The sequence below is a fragment of the Neolamprologus multifasciatus genome, chromosome 8 (assembly GCF_963576455.1).
Source record: "Neolamprologus multifasciatus chromosome 8, fNeoMul1.2, whole genome shotgun sequence".
NCBI classification, from domain to species: Eukaryota; Metazoa; Chordata; class Actinopteri; order Cichliformes; family Cichlidae; genus Neolamprologus; species Neolamprologus multifasciatus.
In genome coordinates this window covers 17,878,336-17,888,990 of record NC_140446.1, presented here as the reverse complement: position 1 = coordinate 17,888,990, position 10,655 = coordinate 17,878,336, and the positions used below count along the sequence as shown (strand labels likewise).

The window sequence follows — 10,655 nt, the reverse complement described above, 5'->3', positions numbered from 1 at the left end:
GAGAGAGAAAGAGAGCCAGGGACAACAACGTCACATTAGAAAGATTAGAAAGGTATAGTAATGATCCACAACTATTTTCAGTTGCGGAAGATAATGGATTCTGAAAGTTTATTCATGCAGGCCCATATGACAGAGAATGTGCATGCTCTTTTTGTTTTCATATTTTAATTTATATTTAATTGTGTTGTGGTTTGCAGTGTTTTGTGTTGTTTCACTTTAAATTTGTTTAAAAGGAAAAAGCTGAAAATGTAAAGGTTTAAAAGTTGAAATGTAAATAGTTGTTTTTAGTATTATATGATTTATTTATTAAATTTTATGTGGAGTGAATAAATTATATATGTATATTTATGGTGGTCGCTAGAGACAAAGCATGTACAAACTCCGAAGTACGTAAAAACACCAAAACACGTAAAAACTCCAAAACACGTACAAAACACAACAGAAGTGCTCCAGGATGCTAGGGCACAGTTTTGACCTTTTGTTACCTAGTGGCTACACAAGCCAGGAAGTACCAACGACCGGATTTGGTGTGTGGTAGTAACAGGTAAATGAACTTTTTTTGAATTATTTGAATATATATGAGTGTATAAATACACAAACAATACACATATGCTTTCAATTGTGTAATTTAAGTGATCTAGGTAGCTGTGTTTTGGAAGTTCAGTTAATGCTAGAAATGTGTTTTGGAGTTTGTACATGCTTTGGAGTTTGTACATGCTTTGTCTCTAGGGACCACCGTATATACTTATATATAAACATATATAAATAAAACCACTTTTTTTTACAATAGTAGTTCCTTTTGAGCATAATTTTATATTGTTGTTAATAATTAATTAATTAATTAAAGCAACAAACAACCTGAAGAGTCGTCTGGGAACCGAAAGAGTCGGCTCTTTTTAGTGAGTCGAGCCGAAAGAACCGGTTCTCTAAAAAGAGCCGGAAATCCCATCAGTACTAAGTATCGCGCGTTTTGGGTGATTTGTCCCTCATCGAACACCATCGTGGTTTATACAAACAATGCAGTACCACTCAGATTTTCCCAAGTTTTTTTCAGGGTTTTACAAATAAGGACTTCGACTGCGTCTCTAACATGTGAGATGTCTTTGTTACGGAGAGCTAAAACGTGGGAAATCTCTGAGTCTGAGGACAGCGACGCTGAAACAAAACCCGGTTTGGACAGCGATGACAGCAGCCAGACAGCCAGCACAGAAAAGCAGGAGCAGGGTTCACACAATTCAGTAGCAAATAGGGGGCGGTCTGCTGCTCTGGCTCCTCCAGCAGGTGGGTCCGGTACACCGAGTCCTGCCAGGAAACGTCGCAGTAAGGAGGAAATAGAAGAGGACAGGCTGAAAGTGAAGGAGAGGAAGGAGGCGAGAGAGAAACAGAGAGCGGCCAGAGCCCAGGAGCAGGAGGAGAGGAGACAGGAGCAGCAGAGGAGGAGAGAGGCAGCCAAGACCCTCAAGAGTCTCCGACCAGAAAACTGCCTCAAATGCATCACTGTCTGCATACACCCAGGTACACACGGACACAGGGATGCCTTCAGGTGTCGCCGGAAATTAACTTTACAACTACAATTTGGGGCCAACTTTAAAAAATAAATAAATATGTGCAGATGTAAAATGACATGGGTGTGATCTCTTTTGTGTTGACTGTATTTGTGCCATATGATCCCATCCCTGTCTCTTAAAGAGTATTTTCTGTATTTCTAGTTTACGATACAGTTTTCCACGGCATCTTTACTTCTTCAACACCCTGCATAAGCTCAAAAGCGTTCACGCCCCCACTCCACAGTCATTACCAATAACAAGATGTCCAGTTTGAATTTAAGGGGAAAAAAGTGCAGCAAAATCAAACTGCAGTCTCGCATTTCCATCCTGGTCTACGTTCCACATCAGTGACTCAATGCTCCTTGCAAGGGCCTGTCTAAATCTTTATGAACCATTACCTAAGTACTGTTTAAGTAATGGCTGTTGTTTCCAGCCTAAAAGGCACCACCTTAAAAATGTCATTTTCCTTGACTATAACTTCTGCGGGGATGGCAGTGGGCTTCATAATGCACAAAAACGCACAAATTGCTGTGTTGTTTTGTGTCTTTCTTCAGTTCTTCTGCAGCAGGATGGCTCAGACGTCCTGCTGGACATTCTGGTTTCCCTTGACTGGAAGTTCAGCATCGAGAGCGAGCAGCTCGTTGGCAGCATCGCCTGGACCCAAGATTTACCTCAGGTAGGCAGCTCACTCAATCTAGATTTAGCAATTTGCTGCATTTTTGTTGATTCCCATGAGGGATTACTGTTTTGGCTTTAGCAGGGAGAAGGTGGCATGGTCTCAGTGGTGGAGGAGGAAGAGCAGGTGCTTCTGGTCCTGAGTCTGGCTGATTTCATGGATGTAGTGATCTCTGTGAATAGAGTAAGCAGTCCTTTGAGCTGTTGTAATGGTGTCATTGACTGTATGAAGGAGCTGTGGCTCCTCGAACTCACACTGCGCTCTGCCACTCCGCAGATTATCCACAGCCAAGGGGTGGAGACGGGGGTGGGGTCTTTCTGGAGTCCGATTTTGGAGTTTCTCAACCGTGATGGCAAGAAGGTGGTCACTCTGTTAGTGACAGACTCTGAGCCAGATTACAGGTCAGCTTAACTGGGAATACTTAACTTCCTCTGTTACCCAGTGGCTCCTTCACTTCTCCACTTTCTGATTATAAGTAAAGTGCGGAAACTATGACCTGATCTATTGTTTACCAACAGGTCAAACACCCACAGTGTGCCTCTACAATACAAATTGGGGATGGATCATCTGGACATTGAGGAGGTCAGTTTACTTTGAATCTCTGTCTTTCTTTCAAGGATTTGCGATTCTTTCTTCCTGATTTTATCATATGTACACACAACTCACACAGCTGACCTATGTCAACTGCAATTTGCACATCAGGACACTTTGCACACTAAGTTCATTTTGTACATTAAGCTCCTTTGTACATCCATTTACATCAACATCTGCGTACCTCACTTGTCTCCACTTACTTATTTTTGTACTTATTTATTTATCTTTCATTATTTTTATCCTTATTGGTCTTGTTCCTTCAACCCTATCTAACTTGGCATTTGTGTATGGACAGCAAAGGAAGAATTTCATTGCACAGAGAGATGCTATTTCTTCTGTACACATGACAATAAACACTTTGAATCTTGAACTCGTATACATCTTCAAAAAAGCTTGATGGATAACAAATAGCTTTCTCTCTCTCTCTTTTCGAAACGCTTTAATCTCCAGGTTCTCGTGTATCTACAGCTCTACAAAAATATCTCCCTGGTTTTCCTGGATAGCTGGCAGGAGGTCACTGATCATGTTTGTGCTGTCACCAAAGCTTTGTCCAAACGCCCTTTCAAGTATGCCACAGTTCTGTGCCCTGACATAGACAGTATAGCGGCTGACTGTGAATTAATGAAACCTCCACTTTGTGCTCTTGCAGATTCCTGACAGAGGGAGCAGAACTGCCCTTTTGCGTGGATGGCTCATGGGCCAGTGGGGTCCGGGTAGAGAAGGATGGCTCTGGCCTGATTCAGGTCTGGAGCAGGCAGATCCAGCAGCTAAACAGAGTCAGCCCTGCTGTGGCCTCTGCTGTGACCACATCCTATCCATCTCCCCAGCTGCTGCTACAGGTGAGGAGACGCTGTGGTCTGATAAGGTTTGCGTGAAGAAAAACTCTTCTTCTGTAATATGTTCTGTTCATTTTAGGCTTACAACAGCTCGGGGTCAGAGGAGAACAGAAAAAGGCTGCTCGCGGGCCTCTCGGCGAAAAGCGGAGGCAAAGAGAGACGCGTGGGACCGGAGATATCAGCCCGAGTCTATCGCTGCCTCACAGCCCACAACCCCCAACTGGTCCTGGACTAATCTGAGAGCAAGAAGACCGGGAGACATCAGCGAGGACGAAACTGGTTTCTGATAATACTCTGTCTCTGCTTGGCTGCTAATATGTTAATGTTGATGTTTACAAGTAAAAAATATGCCTTGGATTTGAGATTTACTTTCCAGGAAAAGCACTTTTTCTTCTCATCTTAACTCCTGCAGATCAAATGTATAGATTACCAGAATATAATCTGGAGTACCGGGAATAATGTGATGACTGTTTTTCAGCACAGCTTTATGTATATAAATAGGAGATATATAAGCTGCATAAATTGTATGTATATGTATGAATCTTTCTAGAATAAATAAGCTGAAGCAGGCACTTTCTAGTTTTTTGGTTTTATTTTAAAGAATGAACCTGAGTAAGAAAATCCATGAAGAAAAGTAGCAAAAACTGGAAATAGAAAATGAAACAAAAAAAACCTGCAGAGTGCAGTGCAGAGCTACCTTTGACATTTAACCAAAATAGCGATTAAAAACTCAATTTCACAGTATCAAAAAGCACCTCTGTTCCTTCCAGAGTCTACGGCTTTCTAGGAGTTTACCTTTTGTTTGCCTCCTCTCTCTGAGTCGAACCTCTTTAAATGGCAGCAGGCCTCATCTCTCACTCGCACACACACACACTCTCTCACACACACACTCTTTGTTCTTGTTCATTTCAACATTATGTGGAAGACAAATACTTGTTACATAGCAAACAAATAAGCAACGATCCACTCAAATGTTGGCTAAAATATCTCTCTGTGATCAACAAAAGGAGAAATTTGTGGCAACGGTAGAAAAGCTGTGTGCCAATTTCTTTCTTTCTTTTTGTCAAGCATCTCCTCCGCTGGACCACGTGGTCAAGTCCAACGGCACCTTTTGCACTGATAATCTTCCGGCTCGGAGCAGCAGCTCTCGTAGTCGCTGCTGGGAGGAGTTGGGGGACAGCAGCAAGCACTGGAATGAGTTTGAGGTGACGGGTAAGGGTCCGTGTTGGGAATCGGACTGGTGCAGGGGCTGGGGGAGGCACAGGCACTGGACACCGGGCTCGGGCTCAGGTTGGGGCAGGGGCTCGAAGGCAGGCTCGTCTTGCCGAAATCCTCCTGCTCCTCTGAGGGTTCGGGGCTGCTGCTGAGGTTGAAGACCCAGCCCAGCTGTATGTGGAGGAGGACACGCAGGCCGGGGGGCAGATCCAGGGCATTAAACAGGTCTGGGCAACACGGCAACATTTGGCGCAGCCTTGCACAGCAAAGGTAACTGCAGAGAGGTGGGTTGTATAGCAGGCCTGCATCACCTTCATGCTGCTCTTGGCTGCTGTGGAGCACACCATGGGGTACAATTCTGTTGTGTAACCTTGTTGCAGCCACACCTGTTGGCAGGAGAGGCAGAGCCCATTGGGATTATTAGAATATGCAGACAAACGTAACTAACTGAAAAATGGATGCAGTCCGTTTGCCCTAAACCAGTTACCTACATCTCTAATGCGGCTATACCCCCACCCCCTGATGGCGCCAGCTACTTGAAGGTTGACACTGAGGAGAACAACAACATGCTTCCAAGAGATATGATAACGAGAACGACCTGACTCTGCCCTATTCCTCAAGGCCACCAGCGGCTCAGCTGGAGGCGCGAGTAATCGCAGTGACCATGACCACTGTGTACATCGGTGTACCCACCCTCCCCACTTATGTTGCTTATCTGTGTTTCATGGTGTTACAGTGTGATGATATCTGTGCTTCTTTATGTGCTATGGAGTTTTTTGTTTTCTCCTCATGATGACTCACTTGTTGGAAGTCATCATGGGCAGAAACCATTTTTTTATCCTGAATTGCCCCTATATGTTACACATCTCACTGTCTATCCCTTTTTTTGCTGCCTAGCCTGACCTGTCTCCCCAGTGTTTTCATGTTGTATGTATTGTATGTATGGTCGAGTAGGTCTGTCATTTCAGCTACAGGCAACTGTAACCAACAAATAAAGCTTCTCCTTATCCTTAAAACGCAGGAAAACACAAACCTATGCAGTGCCGGTTCTTGTAGAAGGTGAGGGTGCCGTGCCACGTATCCAGGTGCACTCCGATGATCGAGCCTTGACCGAACCGAGAAGAGAATTTTATTTTGTCCCCTTTGTGCTGGAACAGACCTTCGAACACACAGAGAAACATTTTTGTTTTATTTACTGTTTTCTTATCAATCAAAGTCAATATATCTGATAACTCACCGGTGTAGGAGAGCCCCCAGCTGTCTTCATCATGGCCCAGCAGACTGCCAAAGTTGTACTTGAACTTCTCCAGGTTCACCTCTGAAGTTCCAACTCCCACCATCTACACCAGAAAAGCAAAACAAAGCAAACATTTTAAAAATGTTCATTTTCAGGTCAACTTGTTACAACTTTAGTATTCTTTTAGCTTCTCTTACGCACCATATCTGTCCCGTAGACAGGGGAGGTCATCTTGATTTCCCAGTAGTGTTGGCCGTCTGCGAGCTCCTTGTTGCCACGGATTGCAGCGGTGCCGCAGCTGTAGTCTGAATGAAAGCTCACCTTCCTGTTGTCACAGCTCAGAAAGGCTCCAGAGGACTTACAGTGGTCATCCCACACCCAGTCAAAACCTGGACACACGCCATGCACGAGCAGTTATGCCAGATGTTCTTCCAAAATCGAAGCACACCGACGTTTCTTGGCTTTTCATCTACCGCCACTTTAAGGCTGTTCATCATGCAGTTTTGAGGGATCTGTGATCAAATAGCTTTAAACTTCATGGCACCGCTATAATTTGCAGATGGTAACATCTTAATGGGTAAATGTTACAGCTGCTTATCATGAGCATGTTAGATCTATCGGTGTGTACATGACTCTCAGCCTTCTTATTCTGTTCATGAGTTTGCAAAGGAAATAAATGAAGATGTTGATTTCTAACCATCCTGAACCTTAAACATGACACTGATAGTGAAAGCTTGTTGTGGCACTAATCACACCTTTACAATGCACAGAAGTTGGAATATGAATGAATATAGTGTTAATATTCCCCGACAGACAGCCGTAAGCATATAAAGACTCTACAACATGCCTAAATTATAATATTGTTTACATGCATCTTTATGCGGTCTTTCATCCGCTTCTGCTCACCTTTGTCCTCCTCCCCATAGAGACAGTCACTGATGACGCCAAGAAGGGGACTGAGCTCTTCCTCTGGGTCACAGTGGAAGAAAGACTCCTGTTTCACTGGTACTGTGCTTGGCAATGCCACCACCTCAGAGACAGTCTGGAAACCGGCCCGGTAATCCACCTCAGGCTCCAAGTCACTGATCTGGTTGACGCAAACATTACAAACAGGATCCTGTAAGTCCACGGACGTGGCCCTAGTCCAGGGGGGCAGTGAGCTCCAGCAGTAGAGCTGAATCAGGATCACAACAAATTGCTACCAAAGAGCAACATAGGTTGCCAAGGCTGAATGGAAAAAAGGGGGAAGTTTGCAATCTAAAGAGCCAGACAGGAACTTGTGTGCTTTGTTTTTGAACACTGTGTATCACTGGTGATGTGAGGTCATGCATACAAGCAAGCAAACTTAGAAGATTCTTTAAAAGTACTGGGCGTGCTGTCATGTCATGACCACATTTCACACACTGTTATTCCAGAAAGTAAACAGTCCAAGTGGAAAAACTAGCTGTACTTACTCTAAATAGAACTATTCTGTTTCACATTGCAGGGATACGGTTCTTGATTTCCAGTGAAACCACTTTTCCATTTAGCCCAGTTTCAATTATATTCCAGTAAACACAAACAGCAAAGTCTCACCTGTGCGACTGTCCGACCCTCCTGTTCCTCTCTGTCTGATGACTGGATCACAGCCATGGCATCTGTCTCTTGCCAGGTTTGACTCCAGGCCAAGTGCCGAGCCCGTCCGTTTCTGCCTCTTCTTAGCATTGCAGTTCTGTGGAAAGCCAACCCAGCACCTGATGACCAGCTGGCACAAGTACAGGAGGCCACGTATTTCTTATTTATGTCAAGTGCAGTCACTGCTAAACTCCTGCTTAGCACTGCACGTGTACTTGTTAAATATCAACACTTCACCGAGTTCTTTTGATTCCTCATAGGCATCCGATGGAAGACAACACACTGCTCAGTCGATCATTTCACACTTTTATTCTCTTACACAATACTTCTAGAAGAGAGATGCTTCCTGCATGACACGTTACCACGGATCTCAAAATGGTGGTGTGCCCCTAACAGTTTTATTACCAGCTCTCTCATTCAAGTCTAAACAACAGCGTTTCAGCAACTTTTCACTAGAAGATGGTCCCCTGTTATCTACTTTTTCCCAGGCAAGCGTGAGCGAGAGTCTACAGCATTCCACTCCCCAAGGACACGTAGTGTAATGCCTTTATTTTTCAGGGCTGTGTCCACTTAATACTACACTTTATAATTATATGACACTTTAGTTAATATAAAGCCCCCCCTCCCCACTTGTATAAAATCTGGTGAGGGTCGTCTAGGGATAAGCAGCATACTGACTTATCTAAATTTAACTGCAAAATAAGGCCCAGGCCCAAAAACATGTCTGAACCACCTCTCACTGCTATCATATTTCACCAGTTTCTAACAAACCTGCAGGGCAACTGAAAGTAGGTCAATCCAAACTACTCTCTGTCAGTTCAGCTGTTTTGTTTGCTGACCTTATTTTTGACTTCCATATATGATATTACAGTTAGAGACAAGCTGCACAATTTACTGTGAGGAAGCCTTTCTAGTCACCTCGAATGATCTTTGTGTGTCAGCTTCTCTATTTCCATCTGTCCCATATGCCACAGTTAGCAACAGGATGTGTTTTCATGCACGCCTTTGACTTTTTAAAGCTGACCCCCATGCTTCACAGGACTCCCAGGGTCACCTGACCCACTGATTGTAATAAGTAACAGCAATTATAGCTAAAATAAGAAACCTATATCATTTGTATCATGTGATTTTGGCTGTTAACAGAGTAATAATTCAATTCAGTTTTATTTATATGGCGCCAAATCACAACAGTAGTCGTCTCAAGCTGTAACGTAAAGATTCCAACAAGCATATGACCACCTTTGAGCAAGAACTTGGCAACAGTGAGGAGGAAAACAGGCTGAAAACTCTGGCAGAAACAGGCTCAGGGAGTGGCAGCCAGTAAACAGCTATAAAATGCACGCACACTATTGAGACTACAATAATAGCTGACTGCAGTCAATTACAAATGAAGCTGTCAACAACACTGTTTTCATTCTTAGTTAGCTTTACTCGTTAAAAACACTGTAATTACAAATGTAATAACCAGAACATCACCAGACTGTGTGTGCTTTTTCAAACATCACAAACAATCTAATCTTATTCAAACTGTTTACCAAATGCACAATCACATGCCTCAATGGCAGCGTTTGCCTCTCTGAAATGTACCCTTGTTTACAAAGAAATATGAGTAGCAGACTTATTATACCCTGTAATAACATACAGTTAACGACCCAAACCATAACCAGAGCCTTTATTTGCTAAAAACTACACATCTTGAGTTGTTAACTGTCTTGGTTAATGCCTGCAGGGAACAGCTGGTTACCGCTTTGCAAACAGGTGCAGGAGATGAGTGCCATTAATTTAGATTAGTTAGTCTGGAGCGAGTCTCATTTTAATTGGGCCTTACCCTACATTGCTCTAAATGCATCATCATCATCATCCGGAGCACCGAGTTAGAGCAGCTCCGTTGTCAGTCTATGTAAGGACAGGTATGGTGCCAATGGACTGCCATAGCAATAATGAAGGCACGTTTAAAACTACTGAAAATGCACGCATGTACCTGAATCTGATCCATTTCCTCATGAAGGAATGCTGTCTACTTCATAACGCTTGCCGTGAATCGTTCCGTTAAATATGATCAGATCCTTTATCTTAACACATATATAACAGGTAGTGCAACAGGACTGTGTCATTCCCAGCAGGAATTCTGTGCTTACCTTGCAGTAGTCTTCCTGCTCACTGTGTTGCAGTGGCTCATTGGTGTGTCTCTATATCCAAGTGTGTCACGGGTGCAGCGTGCATCTGTCCCACTTCTTACAAGACAGAAGTAAACATTACTTCTCCACGCCCTCTTCACAGTTTATTGGATAAGACCTGTGTGGAGGAGGAGCTCATGTTGGTTTGTGTAGTCACCCAGTTGCGGTATAAAGCATAATAACTATATATTAATTATATATAGGGTATATTCATGCTGGGATTGTTGCTACTGAACAGATTCTGATCTGTGGGTTGCTGATAATACAAACCTGGAGACGAATAAGTTGGCAAAATCACCTCAAATTTCTACAGGTGTGCAATTGAGAGCTTGCTGACGCGCTGCATTACAGTTTGGTACGGAAGCTGCTCTGCCAGCAGCCGTAAATCACTACAGAGGTTAGGGAAGGCAGCAGAGCACATCACTGGCATGAGGCTTCCTGCCATTCAGGACATTTATCTTCAGCGATGCCTCCATAAAGCACACAGCATCATCAAGGACCAGAGCCACCCAGTACATAAGCTCTTCTCCTTATTACCATCTGGCAGACGTTACAGGAGTCTGTCTGCTCGGACTACAAGACTTAAAAACAATTTCTACCATCAAGCCATACGACACCTCAACCACAACACTTAAACACACACAACACAGTCCACAAGACGCACTCAGAAGCTACCCTGCAGCTTCACAAGTACTCTGTTTAATCTGCACTGGTCACTCCACTTTATTGATTTTTTTTTTTTTTTTTTAAAGTGCAATA

At 43.6% G+C, this 10,655-nt stretch overlaps 2 protein-coding genes across 5 annotated transcripts; one reads left to right on the top strand and one right to left on the bottom strand.

The window, feature by feature from the left end:
- Nucleotides 1-963: 963 nt before the first annotated feature.
- eme2 (essential meiotic structure-specific endonuclease subunit 2) lies at nucleotides 964-4,225 on the top strand. Of its 4 annotated transcripts, none has more exons than XM_085170114.1 (8): nucleotides 965-1,515; nucleotides 2,102-2,223; nucleotides 2,308-2,406; nucleotides 2,500-2,624; nucleotides 2,742-2,805; nucleotides 3,268-3,383; nucleotides 3,467-3,656; nucleotides 3,733-4,225. In XM_085170114.1, exons 1-8 carry the CDS (start codon nucleotides 1,098-1,100, stop codon nucleotides 3,886-3,888), a joined length of 1,290 nt encoding a protein of 429 aa, XP_085026240.1. In that variant the 5' UTR covers nucleotides 965-1,097; the 3' UTR covers nucleotides 3,889-4,225. The 4 variants fall into 4 exon arrangements, with proteins under 4 accessions (XP_085026238.1, XP_085026240.1, XP_085026237.1 ...); XM_085170113.1 differs by having other exon boundaries at nucleotides 967-1,515; nucleotides 2,305-2,406; XM_085170112.1 differs by having other exon boundaries at nucleotides 964-1,515; nucleotides 2,308-2,624.
- A 481-nt stretch (nucleotides 4,226-4,706) lies between these two features.
- On the bottom strand, nucleotides 4,707-9,985 carry spsb3b (splA/ryanodine receptor domain and SOCS box containing 3b). Its single transcript, XM_085170115.1, is given in 9 exon segments — nucleotides 4,707-5,156; nucleotides 5,159-5,225; nucleotides 5,227-5,254; nucleotides 5,902-6,027; nucleotides 6,106-6,208; nucleotides 6,307-6,494; nucleotides 7,012-7,192; nucleotides 7,681-7,816; nucleotides 9,858-9,985. Coding segments are annotated over 9 exon segments (1,281 nt in total). The 5' UTR covers nucleotides 9,899-9,985; the 3' UTR covers nucleotides 4,707-4,745.
- Between the last annotated feature and the right edge of the window lie 670 nt (nucleotides 9,986-10,655).